Raw genomic sequence first — 23,137 nt, forward strand, 5'->3', positions numbered from 1 at the left:
TGTTGAAATGAAATGGGGATCTTCGAAACACGAGCTTAGATTAACAAGAGCAAGTGTCAAGAATGACACTAAAGCATAACCCTTAAAAAGGGTATAACTGGAAACAAAATAAAAATAAAAATGTATTCTTTATTGATATGAAAAACCAATTGCTTAAGAAGCATTGGAGTAAAATACAAGAGGGGCTGCACCCCTTTATATACACAGCTGAAAGAGGACTCAATAGAGCTGTTGGGCACAGTCCAACAACTCTATTTAGAGCTGTTGGAATGTGTCAGTCCAACAGCTCTATTAAGAGCTGTTGGACTGTGTCAGTCCAACAGCTCTATTGCTAGTCAAGTCTGGACAGGACTTGACTAGCAACAGTCATTCTAGTTCAAACTGAACTAGATGACATAAAGACAAAAAATAAAAATAAAGGAAAAAAATACAGAAAAGAAAGAAATTAAAAATGTATTTATATATATATAATAATATAATATTATTATATATACATATATGTACAGTTTTACATTTTAACACTCCCCCTCAAACTTACGGTACAATGAGCGAAAGTTTGTCTAAGAGAAAGTGAAATCGGGGAGCAGCGAGAGGCTTTGTAAAGAGGTCTGCTAACTGATATTCTGAAGTGACATATGGCAGATCAATTATCCCGTGTAGATATTCCTCTCTGACGTAGTGACAATCCATTTCGATGTGTTTGGTGCGTTCGTGGAATGTTCTGTTACTGGCAATGTAGATCGCACTTTTGTTGTCACAACACATTTGTGAAGCCTTTGTTGCTTCAACTCCCATGTCAGCAAGCAGTCGTCGGAGCCAAACTACTTCCATGGTCGTGGTTGCCATGGCTCTGTATTCAGCTTCGGTGGATGAGAGAGATACCTTCTGCTGCTTTTTACACCTCCACGAGATTAATGATTCCCCTAAAAAGACACAAAAGCCAGTGGTTGAGTGTCTGTTATTGGGATCACCTCCCCAATCAGCATCAGTATATGCAATTAAATCAAGAGAAGAGGAGGAAGATAAGAAAAGTCCTCGTGAAAGAGAGGACTTGATGTATCTGATAATACGCATGACTGCTCCCATATGAACAGAAGTAGGAGCATGTTGAAATTGACTTGCTGTATGAACAGCATGTGCTATATCTGGTCTGGTAATGGATAGATAGGAAAGTGCCCCGACAAGCTGTCTATAAGGAGTAGGGTCTGCAAGAAGTTCTCCATCATCAATCTTCATTTTAACATTAACAACTTCTGGAGTGTCGACTTTCTTATCATCAGTAATACCAGACCTGAAAACAATATCAAAAGCAAATTTAGTCTGAGATAATAAATATCCTCTAGGAGAATAAGCAACTTCAATGCCTAAAAAATATCTCAACAAGCCCAAATCAGTCATTTCAAAATGAGATTTAAGAAGTGTTTTGATTGTTTCAACTCCCTGTTTATCGCTTCCGGTGATGATCATATCATCCACATAGAGAAGAAGCACAATGATCCCTGCATCAGAATTCTTAATAAACAAAGCAGTGTCAGTTAAACAGAATTGAAAACCAATATCAATCATAACACGACTAAACCTATCATACCAAGCTTTTGGTGCTTGTTTAAGTCCATAAAGAGCTCTTTCTAAGCGGAGGACTTTACCCTTAGGAATACTTAGACCAGGAGGGGGTTCCATATATACTTCTTCAACTAGCTTTCCATTTAAAAAAGCATTTTTGACATCCATTTGAAAAATAGACCATTTTTTGATAGAAGCTAAGGCAATTAAGGTTCGGACAGTAGTCATACGAGCCACCGGAGCAAAGGTTTCTTCATAATCAATCCCATATTCTTGGGCATAACCTTTGGCTACTAAACGGGCTTTATATCTTTCAAGAGTACCATCACTCTTGGTTTTAATTTTATAAACCCATCGACATCCTATAGTTTTCTTCCCTGGAGGAAGATCTTGAATATTCCATGTAGAAGCCTTTTCAAGTGCATCTAATTCAGCTTTCATGGCTTCTATCCATTTGATATCATTTTTTGCTTGAAAATATGTGGATGGTTCTTCATATGAGTGAATCAATGCAATAACTGCCCTATATGTGGGTGAGAAAGACTCGTATGATACAAACTTTCCTGGAGGCCTCGAGATTCGGGTTGATTGTCTAGTTGGAATGTTAGAATATTTCTCAAGTGCACATGGAGGATTAGACTCTTGTCGCCTGGAATATTGAATACTAGTATCTCTATGAACTTCTTCATTTTCAACATTAAGATCAATAATTCTTTGATCATCATCAAAGTTACAGTCAAGGTCATATTCATTAGATGTTGATGTTAGATCTAGCAAAAAGGAGTATTCAGTGATGTCTTTTAATTTTCTAAAATCAAAGAAGCTCTCCTTTTCAAGAAAGGAAACATTTCTAGACACATATAGTTTATTATTTTTGAAGTCAAAACATCTATAACCTTTCTGGTTTTCAGCATATCCTAAAAAGGCACAGGGAATCGCACGAGGGGAAAGTTTATCATTTTTGTCAGTAAATATGAAACATTTACACCCAAATATTCTTAGTCTAGAGTAGTCTGGAGAAATGTTCATAAGTTTTTCAATGGGAGTGATATTTTGTAACGAAGAAGATGACATCCTATTAATGAGATATGTGGCAGTTAAGGCAGCTTCTGCCCAAAAGTCTTTCGGGACTTGATTTGCTATTAATAAAGTCCTAGTGGTTTCTATAATATGGCGATGTTTTCGTTCTGCCAGTCCATTTTGTTGAGGTGTATAAGGACAAGATCTTTGATGTGTGATGCCATGCAATTTAAGATAATTTTGAAAATCTGTGGATAAGAACTCTCCCCCTGAATCTGTGCGAAAAATAGTAATATCATTTTGAAACTTGTTTTTAACCATATTATGAAAAGTTTGAAAGTATGAAAATACTTCAGACTTATGTTTGAGAAAGTACATCCATGTATGTCGGGAGAAATCATCGACAAAAATAACATAGTAAACAAATCCTCCTTTAGAAATTACTGGTGCAGGACCCCAAACATCCGAGTGTATTAATTCAAGTGGTCTTGAAGAGAAAAAGGTTCTGTTCTGAAATGGTAATCTTTTCATTTTGCCGAGAATACAATCTTTACAATCAAATGATTCAGAATTACAAAATTTCCCTAGATTTGGAAAATGTTGGATTTTGGCTATATGTAGGTGACCAAGTCTCTTATGCCACAGTTCCAACTCTATTTTTTGAATATTATAACAAAAAGCTTTCTTTGGCATTTCCAAAAAATCCATGTAATAGAGTCCTCCTTCTCTATGGCCTTCCCCAATCAGCTTGCCTGACTGGCGATCCTGTACCCAACAACCATGAGAAGAAAAAGAAATATTACACCCATAATCAGAAATTTGAGATACAGATAAAAGATTTAAATTTAATTTGGGAACATGTCTAATTTCTGGAATAAAAAATTTTTTTGTTTTATAAATTTTTTCAAAATTTCCTATTCCTTCTATTTCAAGAGAAGTCCCATCAGCAGTAAAGACCTTTGACACACTTGTTTTATTTTTAACACATTTGGATAGACTTTGATTATTTGGGGTCATATGAAAAGATGCACCAGAGTCAAGAAGCCAAGAAATTTTACCTAGATCAGAAAAAGATGAGGCTGTTGCGCCGGTTGAAGCTTCAGATGAGGAAGAGGCACCTTTGATGAGAGGCTGAAGAATCTCCATTAGTTGGGCCAGGGAAACTGGTGCATCCTGATCTTTAGGCTCCGATCCAGCAATTGCAGCTCTTTTTTCTCTCAGCTCCTTAAGTTTGGGACATTGTGGCCTGTAGTGTCCCGGTTCATGACAGTGATGACAAATAACTTTCTTCTTATCATAGTCACCATTTTGTCGGTTAAAGTGAGGAGGCCTATATGATCGAACATGATTCTCTGGTCTAGACACGGCTAAAACGGAATCATCTTCAATTTTTAAAGAACCTTTCCGGAGACGATTTTCTTCCATTGTTAACTCTTCAATAGTTTCAACAATAGAAGAAATTTTTCCCCGGTGAAGTAGGGCCGATTTAGTGGTTTCAAATTCCGGCCTTAATCCAGTGATAAACTGGTAAAAATGTTCGGCATCGAGTTGTTTCTGACGAAGCTCGATGTCTTCGGCACAATGCCACTTTGGTTCTAAAAGGGAAAGTTCTTCCCAAAGTTCGGACAACCCATTGTAATATTCACGAATAGTTTTGTCTCCTTGTGTCATCATTCAAACTTTTTCTTGGAGGTTGCACACGTGTGCAATATCTTTAAGGGAATACATATTCTTAAGGTATTCCCATGCCTTATCGGCATGATCAAATTTGGCAAGACTTGAGCATTTTTTAATGTCAATGCTATTGATAAGCCATGACATTATCTTTGCATGAGATATTCTCCATTCTTTCCATTTCTTCTCGTATGAGGCAATAACCTTGATTTTCTCTTCTTCCGATGGAGGGACCTCTTTATCTCCCTCCTTTTTAGTAAGAGATAGCTTAGGTTCCGAATCGGAACCATCCACAATCCCCCATAAGCCTTTTCCCCATATATGGTGCTTCATGATTGAAGCCCATGTTACATAGTTCGTATCACTTAGTTTCATAGGCATGATGGTGACTTTATCATTGTCATCCATCGATTACAAGGAGAGAAAGAATAGGGATAGAAGAGAAACAAGGAAAATGAAAAAGAAAGAAAAAAAAAACAATACAACAAGATGTGAAATCTTCTCCAATGAAGTGATAAAACACTTCTCTTCAAGTGGCGAACACTTTTGCAAACGGGCACGGAAACCGAGGAAGCTTTTCCTCAAGATTTAGTACTTCCGCGGCTCTGATACCATGAAATGAAATGGGGATCTTCGAAACACGAGCTTAGATTAACAAGAGCAAGTGTCAAGAATGACACTAAAGCATAACCCTTAAAAAGGGTATAACTGGAAACAAAATAAAAATAAAAATGTATTCTTTATTGATATGAAAAACCAATTGCTTAAGAAGCATTGAAGTAAAATACAAGAGGGGCTGCACCCCTTTATATACACAGCTGAAAGAGGACTTAATAGAGCTGTTGGGCACAGTCCAACAGCTCTATTTAGAGCTGTTGGAATGTGTCAGTCCAACAGCTCTATTAAGAGCTGTTGGACTGTGTCAGTCCAACAGCTCTATTGCTAGTCAAGTCTGGACAGGACTTGACTAGCAACAGTCATTCTAGTTCAAACTGAACTAGATGACATAAAGACAAAAAATAAAAAATAAAGGAAAAAAATTACAGAAAAGAAAGAAATGAAAAATGTATATATATATATAATATAATATTATTATATATACATATATGTACAGTTTTACATTTTAACAGCTGTACCCATGTCGACATGGCCCGACACAGGTACATGCTGGGCTGGGTAGGGTCCAACCCTGACCCGACCCTACACGACCCAAAAACATATTTTTTGTCACTTGACCTGGGGTCCCACCCCCTTTTTGCCTTTCCTTTTATAAAACAATATATCAAGCTGCCCCTTCCCTTTTAAATTTTTTTCCTACACCCCAATCTTTTCAAAATATCATCCTCTCTCTCTCTCTCTATATATATATATATATACACACTCTCAAATTTTGAAATCGCCGTGTCATACCCGTACCTGTACCCATGTGACACAGCCAACAGCATGGTTGGCTAGAATTTTTCAAGGTTGTGGGGTTCTTATCTTTTTGTAGTGCTTCACTTATGTTGTTAACTCAAAGTTGCCCCTTAATAAATTTTCCTTCTTTCTGTATACTCTTTTTAACATATAAATACAGTTATCATGATTATATGTGCCTTCAATTCTACTGTATATCTTCCTGAGTACATTAGTTAACACAAATTATCTATCGGCCATGATGTTTTTTTAAAACAGGAATCACATGTTTGAATTTAGTCACGTTTGGAATCACATTGTTTGATTGCTTCATGCTTGATGCACATTGTAATAAAGCTTCACTTCTTGTTATCAATTAGTCTGCTTATTTTAAAGTTTGAAACCTCTTTTTTTCTGCAATCTTAAGTATTGGAAACTCTAAACCTTAAACCATGAATGCCAATGTTATCATATAGTTTAAATAGTCAACATGTTCTATTTATTCCTTATTCTGTTTCTTTATATTCTTCTTCTTGCTGTTACCATATATCTTTCATGCTAGGGTCTCTTTTAATCTGTGATTATTCTTATTGGATATCTAGCTTTCCTTGTTAATTTGTAAGTTCTATGTATGATAAAAATATTTTTACAAGACTTCTGTACATTGTAATTTTTAGGGAAATCCAGAATTCATGGCTTTGGTGTCTTTGCGAAGTGTCCACATAAAGCTGGGGAAATGGTAATGCAACTTATAAATCTGGGTTCTTTGTTTCTTGCCTTCTTCTAATATATTCTTTGTCATTCCTATGTTTCAGGTAATTGAATATATAGGGGAACTTGTACGACCAAAGATAGCAGACAGAAGGGAGCATTTTTTCTATAATTCGTTGGTGGTGAGTGTGAATATCTTTGTGCTGCTGTCAATGTGTTGTTTCTCATTCTCTCTCTTGGAAAGTATGGATTTTAAATTGCTTGTTGGTCTCACATTAGTGGGTTGAATATGTGCTAATTTTTGTCTAGAATTACAGTTTTTAACCTGTTTTGTTCATGTACTTTGTTCTCTACTGTGGCGTAGGTCATATTTTTCTAAATTTCAGATTTATGAACATATAATAATAGCAAAATACTATTCTATGCTTTCATTGTGCTTGTTGGTTATTGTCTTAACAAGGGGTGTTTCCTTTTCATGCAGGGTGCTGGGACATACATGTTCCAAATAGATGATGAGCGTGTTATTGATGCTACAAGGGCTGGGAACATTGCCCATTTGATAAATCATTCTTGTGAAGTAAGTTTTAGGCTTATTGATTTTTAAATTGTCACACTTATGATCAACCATACGCATGCATAACTACATGCACACGTGTACATAAGTTTGCATGTGAACTTGCAGACAAGCACAAATTTCTTTTTATGCTGGAGCTTATGTACTCAAAGGTTCCATGCTGTGATTGCATGGTTCTAATGTTTTATCATTGTTTTAGGTTGATTGCCTGATCAGTTTATATTCATGATTACTGCAAAGCAGGGCTTGCACTAAGTGCCGCAATTGACTTTTTTTCAGTGAGGGAGAGGAGGGGTGGGGGTAGTTTCTTCAAAGTGTTACTATTTTTCCTAATTGTGTCAATGCAATATTTTGTGCAACTTGCAGCCTAATTGCTATTCAAGAGTCGTATCTGTTTGTGGTGATGAGCATATAATCATATTTGCAAAGAGAGATATCAAATCATGGGAAGAGCTGACATATGATTATCGGTACTTCATGAAACTAGTTACACTCTTTTGTTTTTGGTTCCCTTCAATCAATCATTGGTTGCTTTCTTATGTAGGTTCTTTTCAATCAATGAACAACTGGCTTGTTATTGTGGTTTCCCAAGATGTCGTGGTGTTGTTAATGAAGTTGAGGCGATAGAGCAAGCTGCAACAAAGCGTTCCTCACCATTACTTAATGGATCTGAGAGTTGAAGATATGGTACTGTTCATCATCATTTCTATCATTATTAGTTAGTAAGTGTTTGTTAAGTACAGTTTTTACATTTATATCTCCAGTATATTTTTCAGTTTTCTTTTATGCAATTTATGATGGAAAAATAGAGGCTTTGATTTTGGAAGTTGTAATTTCAGTCTTTAGTGCGTGGGGTTGTGTTCCTTCCTCCTGTTCTTTTTTATGTCAAATAGGTTTGTAACCAAGTCTGACTTTGTTACTGCATATTTAGAGGGGCCTGTGGAAATAGGAGCCACTTTCCACTAGAAAAAGTACTTCTGTGTTCGAGTAGGGGCATGTGGGTCTTCTCTTCTTAAAAAAAAAAGTAAAGGGGCCCTGGTGCTGTGAGACACTGCCATCACTGCACCATGCAATCACCACCTAAGACCAACAAGTCTCCAGCCTTAGAAGCTCGGAAGTGATTGTGCTGAAATTGGACATTTACTTTAATCTCTATGACAAGTGTAATATTTTGAAAATGTCACGAATGTTTCCACAGATTTTCCAAAATGGTATATCCCGAGACCTTACATTTTTCAGAATGTCAAAATGTGTGAATTTATTGTGGTACTATCATGATAACATCATGAATATCTTGTTAGAAAGTGACTTTGAATATTTTAGGGTCGATAATGAACCCATACACATGCACATTAAGTGCGAATATACCCACTTAAGGGAACAACACAAGCACATCAAGTGCTAATACATAAACCCATAAAAGGGATAAATATGACTTAAAGTCATAAGTTGAATATTATTGAAGAAATAGGAAGAAGAGGGTAAAAACCCTATACAATGGAGCATAAGCTCCTCCAAATCTAAAAGAAATACAAGGGGGAGACCCCTGTTTATAACACAAGAGAGGAGCCACAAAGGGGGCTCCCAAAGGAGTCGTTTGGAGCCCCCAACGGTCACATTTGTGACCGTTGGGGGCTCCCCAATGACTCTTTGGGGAGCCTCCCTAGGTGGCGCAAACCAAAAAAAAATAGAAAAATAAAAAAGAAAGAATAAAATTAAATTACAAACATATTCCGAATGGAATATGCGTAAAACTAGAAATGTCTAAACTACCCCTATGCCTATAAATAGAAAAATATATATTATATATATAATTAGGATAATACATATGCATATATACAATATATGAATATGTATTATCCTTTATATATATAAAATATATATAGTATTACAAAGGTTGAATGATACATTTTAACACCCCCCTCAAACTTTGCGTGGGGGAACAAAAAGATTGAAGAAAGCAAGAGGAAGAATCTCAAGGCTTCAAGAGCCTTTAGTCTGAATGCCATTGAAAATGTAAATGTCTTCCTCCAACGTCTTTAACGATGAGCACCTTCCATGATCTATCCAAGGTACTTCCTTTTCCACTTATCTTCAAGATCCTGTGGAACAACAACAAAGAACAAGTAAAAAATATCTTTGCACTTTACTCAAATGGAACTTTCCTAACAAGGTGTAAAATTATATTTATGCAAGATCACATGATAAAATACTTACTTTAGCATGAGGAAAATTTAGAAAAAACAAGATTTCAAAATCATATATCATGTTAAATGGTAAGCGGAAGCAAATTATGCGAAAATGAATTGCAAGAATGCATAATTCATTCATAAGGTCCAACATTGGACAAACATAACCCCATAATGGGGAATAACACAATGGTCCCATAAGGGACACCATAGCAAGCCTACGAAGAGGCATAAGTTACATATGCTTTATTGAATGAGATTCTAAAAAGCCATAAAGAGCCTATGCATATATTATCATGAAATGAATTAATACTTAAAGGAATCATTAATGAACATGCTTCAAACATGTAATGAAGTGTTAAACAAGATAAACGACGTCTCCAAGCATACTTTAGACAAAATAAACACAAGAGTTCACAAGGTTTTAAATCCATTTACGAGGCAAAACGAAGAGTGTTATTTGAGTAGAGAATCTTACCCATTTAGGAAAATCTCACTCAATTGACAAAAACACATTTTGCATACAAAAGTGGCCAAAGAACCATAAGCACTTAATATATGCCAAAAAATCAACTTGATTTTTAAAATATGCATATCAAAAATATGATTCACTTGAATATCTTAAAACACAAGTCATGAATGAAAATTTTCAAATTTCAACAATAGTTCATCCATTACAAACCACTACCTCATTAGTCCTCTAAAACCCATAAATCAAGTGTATAAGCTACTAGATCAAGAATATAAATATAATGCCATTAAAGGCCAAATGACACACACTAAGGTGTGTAAAAATACCTCTTGTCTACATATAATAATACTTGAAATGAGTGTATCAACGACAAGAACAAAATGATACACGCCAACATGGACAAAAAGCATCTCTTGTCTACGTAAAAATACACTCAAGATCAAATATTAAGCCAACCATGGGATAAAAACACAATACATCTCTTGTTTACATAAAATGACACTTGAATTGAGTGAAAGAAGCCAACCATGGGCATATAACTCAACGACTAGAACAAGGACACAAACGCCAACATGGACTAAAGTCACACATCATGGTGTGAATCAACGTGCCTTGTCTACATAAAATAACACTCAAGACAAGTGTGTTCAGCTACTAGACCAAGAGAGCAAAAGCCAACAAAGGGCTACCAACACACGAAGGTGTAATAAAATTCTTGTCTATATATGATGACACTTAGATAAGGGGCATTAAAAGGAGAAGACTTTTGAGGCAATAAAACTTGTAATGACAAACATATAAATAAAACCTTGAAACAATATTCTTCAAAAAGAATACCCATAACAATATCATTTTGGAATAAATGTGTGAATATACACACACCAAGAACACTTGTGCACAAAGGCACAAAACATAAATGTGCAAATGCACTCATATGATTCATAAACAATAAAAGATTGGGCAATAATCCCCAAAACCTTGATTTTAATATACCTTAAAACATTTAAGGTTTTAAACACCATATATCCATCACATTTATATATAAATAAAAGCATCCATAAGATCAATGGCCAACATCAAACTAGTGACACACTCATATACCAAATCATTCTAGAGTCCCAAGGTGCCCATAACTCACCTCAACCCCCATCTATAATATGGTAAGTGGACAATCTAAAAAGACATAACAACGAGTGTCACACTCATAATTAGAGATCATATACCAAATCATTCTAGAGTCCCAAGGTGCCCATAACTCACCTCAACCACCATCTATAATATGACAATTTGGACAATCTAAAATGATATAACACGAGGTGCCCATAACTCACCTCAACAAACATCTCTAATAAAAGAATAATAAGGCCAAAACAATGATGCATTAAAGAAACATGTGATGGACAAATATAAATGCCACAAAAAGGCAATAAACACTTTAGGAATCATTTTTCAAAGAAAAGAGGATCGATTAAAAATTGAATCAAAGGTCCAATATAATCAATCACAATAATATGCTTTATAACAACAATTTTGCATAAACATGAATTATGCTTAATCTTCAAAAGAAGTCATTTATACAAAAAAGACTTATTATGCAACTAACACAATTATGAAATATTAAGCAACATCATGCGTAAGAACCAATTTGGAATAATCAAAAAGTCAAAAACAAGCCTCAACTATGATAGATATAAAGTGCAATTAAATGCACACCAAATGATAATAGATGCACTTTTATGCAATGCAAGATTTTTAAATGACAATAATCTTGAATGAGCAAATAACAAACTTAGGCCAATATAGGCATTCATAAAGATGGTGAAGTTTGAAAAACTTATGAAATCCACTATTGTAACTTAAAAAATGATGCTCACAACCAATCTCAAAAGATCCACAAAGGGTTACAAGTATTAATGAATCTTTGAAGGATATTATGCAAGGGAAAAGATACTCACAAACAATCTTCTCACAACAACCATGAAATCTTCATAAAAGAGCATATACTCACAAGAAGATTATAAGGACCAAAAAGGCTCCTTAAAGAGAGCTCAAAACACACAAAAATTCCCAAAGGAGGGGGAAACTCCACTAAAGTGAGAGAAATCCCAAAGAAGAATAATAGATTTGTTAAAAAACCTTATGATAAAGTAAGATTGTACTATGGCATAAATCTATAAACTTAAACATTTATTGAGGAAAAATTCAAAAAGCTCCTAAGTTTTATAAAAAAAAACATGACTTAATTCAACCGGAATTATATATATATATATATAAAAACTTTCTTAATTAAATGTTGCTCATATAAAAAGGACACATTAGGGAAGTGAATCAAAACTTATTAAGGAATTTTTCATATATGCCAAGCATTTTTCGAAAAACTACATTTCATAAAATTTTTAATCTTAACATACCTTTCTTTAAAGACTTACCATATATAAAAGGTATTCTTATAAACAAAGATAGGTTTAAAATATAAATTCAAGACTCCAATGGTCATAAATCTTTACCGACCCATTAAGTTTTGAGCAATCATATATCTAATTTTTTGCCAAACAAGTTATTATTTTAAAAATTTTCAAAGAAAAACATACAAAAAAGTATGTATATGAAAAATATTCAATAGAGTATCAAGTAACTCAAATTTTTATAAAAAGACATAATGACAAAGAGTACACATAAAAAAAAGAACATATTAAATTCTTCATACAATACTTAAAGAAATAGAATGCATACCGAATAACTTTTAGAAAAGAGAGAGAAATGAATACTTCACCATTTTTCTTAAAAACTTTCTTGAATACCACGCTTCCCGATGCACCAAAGAGCAACTCGATCTCAACCTTGCTTTGATACCATGTTAGAAAGTGACTTTGAATATTTTAGGTTCGATAATGAACCCATACACATGCACATTAAGTGCGAATATACCCACTTAAGGGAACAACACAAGCACATCAAGTGCTAATACATAAACCCATAAAAGGGATAAGTATTACTTAAAGTCATAAGTTGAATATTATTGAAGAAATAGGAAGAAGAGGGTAAAAACCCTATACAATGGAGCATAAGCTCCTCCAAATCTAAAAGAAATACAAGGGGGAGACCCCTATTTATAACACAAGAGAGGAGCCACAAAGGAGGCTCCCAAAGGAGTCGTTGGGAGCCCCCAACATTCACATTTGTGACCGTTGGGGGCTCCCCAACGACTCTTTGGGGAGCCTCCCTAGGTGGCGCAAACCCCCAAAAAATAGAAAAATAAAAAAGAAAGAATAAAATTAAATTACAAACATATTCCGAATGGAATATGCGTAAAACTGGAAATGTCTAAACTACCCCTATGCCTATAAATAGAAAAATATATATTTTATATATATAATTAGGATAATACATTTGCATATATACAATATATGAATATGTATTATCCTTTATATATGTATAATATATATAGTATTACAAAGGTTGAATGATACATTTTAACATATCTCAATGTTGCGTGAAATCTTGCATAAATATTTTTTTGTTCATATTTTCTTATTTCTCGTTTCTTAAATTTTGTCGATATCTTCTTCAGAAAAACAAACTTATAAAATTTTCTGAATTATTTCTTATGAAGATACTTCTGTAAATGATACCTGCAACAGGTACTAATCAGGATGCTTTTCATAACTAGCTATGCTCATGGTCAAAGTGAACATTGATGGGAAAATCCCATAGTTGTTTGACCCATTAATTAAAGTGTGGGTGATATTTATTGCATGAAAGTTTGTCAGGGACTCATATTCCAAGTTGCCCCTCAAACATGAAATCCTTGTTTCAAAAGTTTCACGCAAACTAAAAAGAAGGCAATTGTTAGTGTGATATCTTCCTTGCACGATAATATCAACATCCATGGTCTATCTATTTCTTCCTATCAGAGAAGCAAACATGCATTTTCTCAATTTTGTAATTGTTAAAGGAAAATATCTTTTTGGTTTTGGGTAGCATTATTTAATTAGTAATAAGTAGATGGGTTCTTTTGGTAACCTATTTTTAACTAATTCTTTCAAGAAGGGATTAGGGTCTAATGAAAATAGATGATTACTCTCTCTCTCTGTTATTGTTTTGCCAGAAACCTAGCCGACGTTAACATGGTATCAGAGCAGCGTGCGATCTTGGGTGCCTGAGTTCCAGTCTTAGCTTCCTTCAAGCAATATCTCATCGGATAGTCGGGGAAGATCAACATCCCATCGCTCCCTTGCCGATCAACGTTCGATGCCTCTTGGTGAAGATCAGATTTGGCGACAGATCTGCAGTCGGACCTAGTCACGACAATGAAGATCTGACTGGAGGTCATGACTCACATCTGAAGCCAGATCTGGAAGTTGGATGAAGACCCAATGGTCGTGGGTGCCAGATATCGTCGTGTACAAGGTGAAGATTTGAAAAGGGGAGGAATTAGATCTTACTCAGATCTGGATATTTATGTCGTGATTAAGAAATGTTTGGGAAAGAAAATCAAGTCTTTGATTTTCTATCATGGTTGAAGTCGGGCAGCTGCTACCCAAACGTGATCAGATTGACGTGGAAGTTGATTGTGGCATGTGGATCCTGGAGAAGACCAGATCAAGTGGAGATCGAGTCTGTTGAAGGTATTTTTTTTGCATCAGACGCTGATCCGAAATCAGATCTAACGACAGGTCTGGTTGTGACATTATCGTGGTGGAGCCTGGCCTATATCATTTATGATGAGTCCCTACGTCAGATCGGACGTGCCTTTCCTGTAACTTCTGATTTTGATTGACGTGCTTTCCTGTTTCTTGTGTGTCACAGATCTGATATGGACTGATCAGATCTAGATCCAGTCTGGTGGCTGTTTGAGACTAAGTCAAGATGGCGGGTGATCTAAAAAGGGAACTGATTGGAGATTATAAAGCCTTTGCGAATCCTTTTTCGTACGGGTCATCTGTCAAGCTAGATGACTCTAACTATGCGAGGTGGTCCCGGACTTTTATGATGTCCATCTCTGGTCATCGAAAAAAACATATTCTTTTAGAACCGGAACCACCTGATAAAATTGGGAAATATAGCACATGGGATGAAGATAACAACATCGTTATGTCGTGGATGATGAACAGTGTATTGCCTCATATCGCTGATGGACTTATTTACTACACCACTGCTAAAGAAATGTGGGACAACCTTCGAGATACGTACTCTCACGAGACCAATGTGAGCCGCATCCTACAAGTCGAGCAGGTTATTTACCAACTACAACAAGGAGATCAGACGTTGGCCCAATATTATGCATCTGTCAAATCTGCATTTGAGAGGTTGAATGCACACATGCCCCTATATTGTACCACGCAGAAGTCCCATTAGGAGCAAATCATGGTTGCAAGATTCTTGACGGGACTATCATCTGAATTTGCAGTTGCCAAGGTTCAGATGTTGACAGGATCAAATGTCCCCACTCTTGCCGAAGCTTACAACCACCTGAGTAGATTGACTATCACTCTTTCACAAACTCATTCTGATTCACAAACATCAGCTCTTGTAGTCACCCCAGGTTGGGGAAGAGGAAATTTCCTAAATATGCATGGTAGAGGTACAGGAGGAGGATGTAGATTTCAGTGCACCTATTGTGGCAAATTGGGACATCTTGAGGACAGGTGTTGGGATAAAAATGGTAGCCCCCCTACTTCTTCTCAGATATCAAATGTGTCCAAGGCTCAAATTGCGAAGCTTGACATGGAGGCTCCCACTGACTCCTTCAATGACTCTGTCACTCTCAGTTGCACAAAGTATGAAGAATTGATGTCTCACCGCCCTTTTAGTTCGAACGCAGTTACTCCCATTGCTGATGTTGCTTACTTCGCAGGTGAAGGATTAAATCACCAAGGTAGTAAATGGATTATTGATTCAGGTGCCTCTAGACACCTATGTGGATCCTCAAAACTTTTTTCTAAGCTAGACCCCATGTGTGATCATCACAAGGTTGTTCTTGTCGATAGGAGTTCCTCTCCCATTGTGGGACAAGGAAATGTTTTCATCTCTCCGTTACTTCAGCTGACAGATGTGCTTCATGCTCCTTCCTTTCCTCAAAATTTATTGTCAGTTAGTCGTATTGCAAATGAGCACAATTGTAGAGTGATTTTTGATCCTTTGTGTTTTATGTTTCAGGATTTGCTGACGGGGAAGAGGATTGGTGGAGGCTATGAAGAAGGATGTGTCTACTATCTTTATCAACCACTGGGAGTCGTGCATACCGTGTCTGAGTCATCCTCCAGCTCTTATCAATGGCACCTTCGCCTCGATCATGTGCCTTTGCCAAAACTTTGTATAATTCTTCCTCAAATTTCTCCTTCTGCCTTATTCCAGTGTGAAGCCTGTCAGTTGGGTAAACACCACAGGAGTTCGTTTTCTTCAAGTCAGAGTCCATCGAGTCAAAGATTATTTGAGCTTCTTCACGTTGATGTGTGAGGACCTAGTAGAGTTCCCAGTAGGTCTCAATGTCGTTATTATTTAGTCATTGTTGATGATTTTTCTAGATTATCATGAGTATTTTTAATAAAAGACAGATAAGAAGTTCCTTCAATCCTTATGTCTCTCATTATTGAAATAAAAACTCAGTTTGATTCTCTTGTCAAGATCATTCACACTGACAATGCTCTCGAATTTAAAACCAATGAGTTACTACGGTTTTATAAGATTCATGGCATTCTACCTCAAACTACTTGTGATCATACCTCTCAACAAAATGAGGTAGCTGAAAGGAAGCATAAACATCTTCTACATGTTGCTCGCAGCTTTATGTTACAATCATGTATGCCTCCTTCATATTGTGGAGATGCCATTCTTACAGCTTGCTACCTTATCAATTGCATGCCATCATCCTCGTTGGGAGAACAAATTCCTGTGAACATCCTATATCCCAATGCACCTCTTGTCTCGATCCCTCCTAAGGTGTTTGGGTGCGTTTGTTTCGTTCATAAACTAGGGCCTCATCGAGACAAATTGTCGGCTCAATCCATAAAGTGTGTCTTTGTGGGCTATCCAAGAAATCAAAAAGGGGTACAGGTGTTATGATCCCATCGCTCGTAGGGAGTATGTCAGTGCAGATGTCTTTCTTTGAGTCCATTCCCTTCTTCTCAAGTATTGCCTCCAGATTTCTATGTGATCAGGGTGATGCAATGCCATTACCTATTCCACCTTTTCCTTTGGAATCAACTTTTAACATTCCTTCAAGCTTTCCTACCTCTCACACTCACTCACGATATCATGATCCCCCTCTGGTATATGCTCGTAGATCTCCTCCGGAACCAGAACCTACACTACCTTCTCCCTCAGAAGCAAGTCCTCCAACCACGACTGAAGCATCTATTGTGGATGATAATTTGCCAATACCTATCAGGAAAGGTAAAAGGCAATGTACCTTACATCCCATTTCTAAGTTTGTTACAGATGTGAGACTTGGGAGTCATATGAAGAAGTTCATCATAGCTCTATCCACTGAATCTCTACCACTAGATCACCATCAGGCTCTCCTAGACTCCAAATGGAAAGTGGCTATGCAAGATGAGATGGATGCCTTAGTTTCACGGAATACCTGGGAGTTAGTTACTCCGCCGGTTGATGCTGATATTGTTGGGTGTAAGTGGGTCTACACCATTAAGTACAATTCAGATGGATCTATTGAACGATACAAAGCCAGGTTGGTGGCAAAAGGGTACACACAGATGTATGGGGTAGACTTCTTTGAAACTTTTTCTCCTGAGGCATGCCTTGGCACTATTCGGCTAGTCATATCAGTGGCCCATCCATAATGGATGGGGCTTATGCCAGTTGTATGTGAAGAACACATTTTTGTATGGTGATTTGTCAGAGACGGTGTATATGCAGGAACCTCCGGGTTTCGAGGTTCAGGGGGAGTGTTACAAGGTGTGCAAGTTAAAGAAAGCAATATATGGTCTAATGCAACGTCCACGTGTGTGGTTTCAGAAGTTGTTTGAGAGTATGTCCGCATTCGGTTTTAACAGGTATGCATCAGATCACTCATTGTTTGTTAAGAAAACTCCCACTGGTGTTGTGGTTATGGTTGTGTACGTAGATGATATTATACTTACAGGGAGCAATAAAAAAGGATATCTCAGATACCAAAGCTCATCTGCAGAAGCACTTCGTTACCAAAGATCTTGGTCCTCTTAGATATTTCTTGGGTATAGAGGTAGCTCGAAACCGTGAAGGGTTAGTTCTATTATAGAGGAAGTATGTACTTGATTTGTTACAATATATAGGAATGTTAGGAGCCTAACATGCTAACATTCCAATGGATCCTAAACTTCACTTGTTTGAAGAAGCAAAAACTGTTGACAGTAGAAGTTTCAGGTCTCTAGCTGGTAAACTCTTGTACGTTACAGTGACAAGACCCGATATTTCTCTAGCCGTGAGCAAGATTAGCCAGTTCATGGATAAACCAACCCAAGTACATTGACAGGCGGCAATGATGATTGTTAGGTACTTGAAGTTTTCTCTAGGTAAAGGACTACTATACAAATCAAGCTCCTCTCTTGATATAGTTGCCTATTCGGATGCTGACTATGCAGGAGACATTAGTGATAGAAAGTCCACTACGGGGTTTTGTGTGTTTATAGGCAGAAATTTAATAAGCTGGAGAAGTAAAAAGCAGACCGTAGTAGTTCGATCGACTGCTGAGTCAGAATATAGTGCCATGGCCCAAACTGCAGACGAAATGAGATGAGTTAGATCAATTCTCAGAGATCTACATGTATAGACCTCAATGCTGATGGTGATGAGATGTGATAACAGAGCAGCCACCTATATTGTAAATAATCCAATGTTTCATGAGAGGACGAAACACATTGAAGTTGATTGTCACTACATAAGAGATCTAGTACAGACAGGACAAATCTCTACTTGTCATGTTGCTTCAGAGGATCAAGCTGCCGATGTGTTTACTAAACCTCTTGCTAGTGTGGGCTTTCTTAAATGCTGTAACAAGCTGAGCATGATAGATATATATGCTCCGGCTTGAGGGGAGTGTTAAAGGAAATTATCTTTTTGGTTTTGGGTAGCATTATGTAATTAGTAATAAGTAGATGGGTTCTTTTGGTAACCTATTTTTAACTAATTCCTTTAAGAAGGGATTAGGGTCTAATGAAAACAGACGATTACTCTCTCTCTCTCTCTCTGTGTGTTACTGTTTTGCCAGGAACCCAGCTGACGTTAACAGTAATTATTAGTGGATTTTGTTGATGATGGTTTACTTATCTAGAGCCCTTCTATCTTGTATAAGGTCTTGGGATTTAACAGATTATTTCTTTAGCGAAACTATAATAGCTATATTGGCCTTATTTTTTGTGCCTCTTTTAATAGGACTGCAGTCTTTCTGTTCCCTTGATTACTTTAATATTTTATGATTCACTGCATGACTGAAGTTTTTTTTCATTGTTTTTGTTAGTTGACATGGTTTTATGTTTTTTTTGGCTTCCTTTCATGAATATTGCTATTATTATTTGTTGATGGGGCTTTTTTGACCGCTTTTATTGATGTATTTTACTCTTGTTGGGTCCTTTTTATTGTTGTGCATCAATTTCCTTTTGTAAGATCTTAATGGAGTATCTTCTTGGTACCTCTTTTTTTTTGCAGAGAGGTCTTTATGCTGTATAATCTCCCTATTGATGTAATTTTTTTTAACATTAGCTTCCATTTTCATCATTCCTACATTTATTCCTAATCATTAATGGCTTTATGAGTGATTTACGAGTAGTAATTATCAGAAGCCTGTGATCTTGTTTTCATTCCCCAGTTATTTCTCAGCATGAAAGAATCGTACACCCACCCCCTCCCATCTCATGCACGACTGTCAGAAGAAATTTTTTTGCAAAATGGATGACTTGGACACTCTGAGTGCTATTCTGGTACACACTGCTGGTGACTGTACTGTGATGTTAGATTATCTACTTGATGGGAGGGTGTATTTTGTGATAGAGTATATGTTGGGTAGGAAATGGAAATAGGTGAAACCATTGTGACAGTGACATCAAAAATGTTGAAGTCGGCATGTTTAGAATTTAGTTAGGTGCCTGTGAACTTTTTACTGGCGGTGTTAGGGAACTCAGATAACTGGGGCCATGCCATGAGATTCGACTGCTTATCTTTAGCTTTATTATGAAGATCTAAAAATTAAGCCAATTGAGGTAAATTTTGATGTTAGATATGAATAGCTGCAACAAACTTTAAATTAAAGTGTATGGTTATTAAACTTTAGTTGTATTGTAGGGACAGATAAGATAGCTGGACCGGTGAGAGCTGTAGTATCTTGCCTATGGGGCCATCTATTTGAATCCTACTGGAGAGTACTTAGTTTTGAATTAATGTTGGTTTATTTGGGAGGGTTATAACAATCTAAAAGAGGGCAGTTATGCTACCTTTGTTTTTAAGATTGGTTGTTTTTTTCCATCTTTCACCTTGAAGATTGTTGACTTTATGCATCATTTTGTGTGCAGTTGATATTTTCGTCTCTTGGAACTTGGAAGTCAGATGAAGAACTTTCACAAGGTTACCATATAAATTCAAGACCTAAGATGTAGTGGACCTTGTTGCAACTAGCTGGTTAGTGAAATAAAGCTTATTAAAAGCTGAACTAGTTGGAATGGTCGGTTGATGTTTATTTCATGTTTAGCTAAATAACCTCTACCCTTTTACTGTGAAAATGCAGGTTCGCACTAGGAAAGGGAACAAGTTGGAGGAGAGGAAATTAACCTATCTTGTATGTGCAACAAATTGTGTTTATTAAGTTATCTGATGGGCAGTAAATCTGCCATTTAAGTTAATTGGATTGTGCTCAAAGTTGTAAACCATGTAGTGAGGAATCATTCTGCAACATTGAGGATGATGAGGTGCATGTTTATGAAGGATTCAGTTGGCTAGAAGCCTCTAATATATTGGGGATGGATCACAACCCATTGACAGTGAGGAAATGGGATCCTTTTTCTTTTTTATTGAAGAGGAGGAAAGCAGCCAATAACATATTCTTCAAGGATGATTTAGAAGATGAGGTCCCTAGGATAGGAAACTACAAATGATATCATGAGCTTATTCTTTCCATTAGTTTAATACTGTTTATAGTCCTTAGACATTGGTTGAGCTCTGATTGTTGTGCTTTGGAAGTTAAAATGTAAAAATTTTCATTTATTCATTGGATAGAAGAAATGATTTTGACTTGTATCTTTGCTGGCTGTGGTTGGACATTTGTGTTTTATCTCAATGTATATATCATTGGCAGTTCTACGAATGTTATTGGATGTTTCAGATTTAACTTCACATATATATTATCAGTCGTTTAAGGAATTAATTTATAGCAAAGCTGTGAACCAGGAAGCATAAGCAAGAAGCACATGGGTGGAAGCAAGAATTAAGAAGCAGGAATCTAACTGAAAGTGAAATATGAATTAAATCAGAAGCTGATCAGAATTGAATTGGAAGCCAATAGGAATAAGCATTGGAAGTGAAATGGGAACCAAACCATGAATATATATGAGACATTTTAGTAAAATACTGTTTTGAAATCTATAATATTTTTTAATTGCTTTCAAATAGGTCATTGACCAATTTGAGACAATCTATGTAGTCAAAATCGGTGTCTAGGTGGTCAGTCACCCTAGGCATTGGGTCAGCACCCAGTGCAGGGCACTTAAGCGCCCTCTACTTAAAGGGTCCTGATTAGTCCGACTAGTCCCTGCCTAGGATTACTAAGTGCTGAATAGGCATAAACTTGTCTTTTTTTCCTATCTGTATATACATATATATTATAAGTTTTTTGTGTATATATGTAATCTGTATAGATTCTATTAAGTCTTACATAATTATATATTATTGTAAGTTTCGTGTTAACTTTTTCTTTTGTTTTTTTCTTCTGACTAGGCTTCGACTAGGCCTTTTAGACATTTGCTGCCTAGGCACTAACTAGTGTTTTTAACTGCATAGGAAACAATTGGACTTTGTACATTCTTATAGGGGCTGTAGGGAGTTAGGGAGACAACATTGAATAGAAAGTGACTGGATGTAAATGGGATTTTTTCATGAACCAATATGTTTAGCTTACAAGCATCGTTTGGTTGAATCCTAACTTTTTTTTTCTCAATTTTCTCGGTCCAGTCAGCCAAATCAAAATGATTTTTTGCATGATTCTGTGCCTAAATTTCGATTGGAGTAAGTTGGGCTGAGTTTCCTTTAGGACCAAGTTTCTCCAAAGAGTAAGCATCTTGAGCTGAATCTACTATGATATGCTATGAATCTAGACAATTTTTTTGCCTATTGCTTTACTCAAATGAATAATCTTGAAAATGATTAATTTTAATTTGTTTTGCCTACAATGGCAGTTTCATATAAAGGGCTCTTGAAAGCTGACATACATAGATTGCGGGGCACAATGAAAAGCGTATTAAGCAAATTATTTGATATAGAAATCCAACTAGGGATGGCATTAGACCGGGGCGGAGGTGGGGGGACATGGTCTCCACCCTCGCCGCCTCTCGAAATTCTCCCCTCCATCCCTGCCTTCATCCCCACACGGGTTTTGATTTTAACCTCCATTCCTGTTTCCTGTCCTCCATACGGGGCGAGGCGGGGCCGAGCCCCGTTTCTCTACGGTCCACTGCCATCCCTAAAGGTATTTTAGTTATTTTACTAACAGAGATCAGGGACGGGGCAGGGGAGAGCGTAAGTCCATCCCCGGTCCAAATGGGGCGAGGCGGGGCTCCGTTTTTCCCCGGTCCATTTCCAACCAAGTTACATGGTTCAACGAGAACAAGGCACTAGAATAATTGAAATTATTTTTTCCATGAAGATAGGTAGTATTTTGTACTTGATTCTTGTAAATGTTCAAGGCTTGTGACTAAAACAATGACTCTCAAGACTCTTAATAAGATTGTAGCTTTATTGGTCAAAGTGTTTCAAATAGGTTTGTCACCATTGATAGATTCATCTAAGTGTGAAGGATTGGTCGCCTTTTATGGAATGCTCATAAACCTAGATCATAGTATTAGTGACAAAAGTTAAAAATGACAAAATATCTGCAGCTAAAAACTTGTGAGAAATTGATTTTTTTTAAATCTTTTGTTTTTCTCGGCAAAATCTCGGTAATACAAAATAAATTTTATTTTTATAAGAAAATATAAATAAAAATATTTAAAAGTAAAAAGCACATGCTTTTTTCATGTCAAATAGCCGATAAAAACATAAATATTGTGTTTAAAACACAATATTTATGTTTTTGACAAAAAAATTGTGAGAAATTGAAAATATTGTGAGAAATTACTGTTTTTAACTTTTAGATAATTTCTCGCGATATTTTCGTGTGATTTTCATAAACCTTGCAAGATTTGTCACTATGATCCAAGGTGCATTATGATCCATTGAAGAGAGTGTGTAACTAAGTCTAAGTTGTTTATATAGGATTTTTTTGTTCAAGTCCATGGTCATTAAACTCCTGAGACAAATTGAACTTTTGAAGCACTAAGTAAAGGTTTAAACTCAAAA

The 23,137-nt window shown here is 36.3% G+C and overlaps 2 protein-coding genes across 7 annotated transcripts in view; both read left to right on the top strand.

Annotated features, from left to right (window-relative positions):
* LOC149813819 (histone-lysine N-methyltransferase TRX1-like) overlaps positions 1-23,137 on the top strand; it is a 93,366-nt gene that overhangs the window by 42,291 nt on the left and 27,938 nt on the right. Inside the window, exons 20-26 of one of the 6 annotated variants that reach the window (XR_016428291.1) lie at positions 6,330-6,391; positions 6,468-6,545; positions 6,845-6,940; positions 7,304-7,407; positions 7,482-7,659; positions 20,104-20,209; positions 20,316-20,366. Coding sequence is in view for 3 of the 6 variants with exons in the window: in XM_089991737.1 (XP_089847863.1) it covers positions 6,330-6,391; positions 6,468-6,545; positions 6,845-6,940; positions 7,304-7,407; positions 7,482-7,617 (476 nt within the window). In the remaining 3 variants the exon portion in view is untranslated. Of the gene's footprint in view, positions 1-6,329; positions 6,392-6,467; positions 6,546-6,844; positions 6,941-7,303; positions 7,408-7,481; positions 7,660-19,243; positions 19,257-19,876; positions 19,945-20,103; positions 20,210-20,315; positions 20,825-23,137 lie in introns of those variants that run through there. The other 5 variants (XR_016428290.1, XR_016428292.1, XM_089991737.1 and 2 more) reach the window with 5 other exon arrangements.
* LOC149813820 (uncharacterized) lies at positions 14,468-14,956 on the top strand. The gene has a single exon (XM_089991212.1). The coding sequence runs from the start codon at positions 14,468-14,470 to the stop codon at positions 14,954-14,956; it is 489 nt and encodes a 162-aa protein (XP_089847338.1).

Source organism: Nuphar pumila, chromosome 16, assembly GCF_984573655.1.
Source record: "Nuphar pumila chromosome 16, dmNupPumi1.hap1.1, whole genome shotgun sequence".
Taxonomy (NCBI): domain Eukaryota; kingdom Viridiplantae; phylum Streptophyta; class Magnoliopsida; order Nymphaeales; family Nymphaeaceae; genus Nuphar; species Nuphar pumila.

What these genes read in the sequence shown, in the direction of transcription:
- LOC149813820 (XM_089991212.1), top strand. Translation starts at nt 14,468, where the DNA reads ATGGCGGGTGATCTAAAAAGGGAACTGATTGGAGATTATAAAGCCTTT.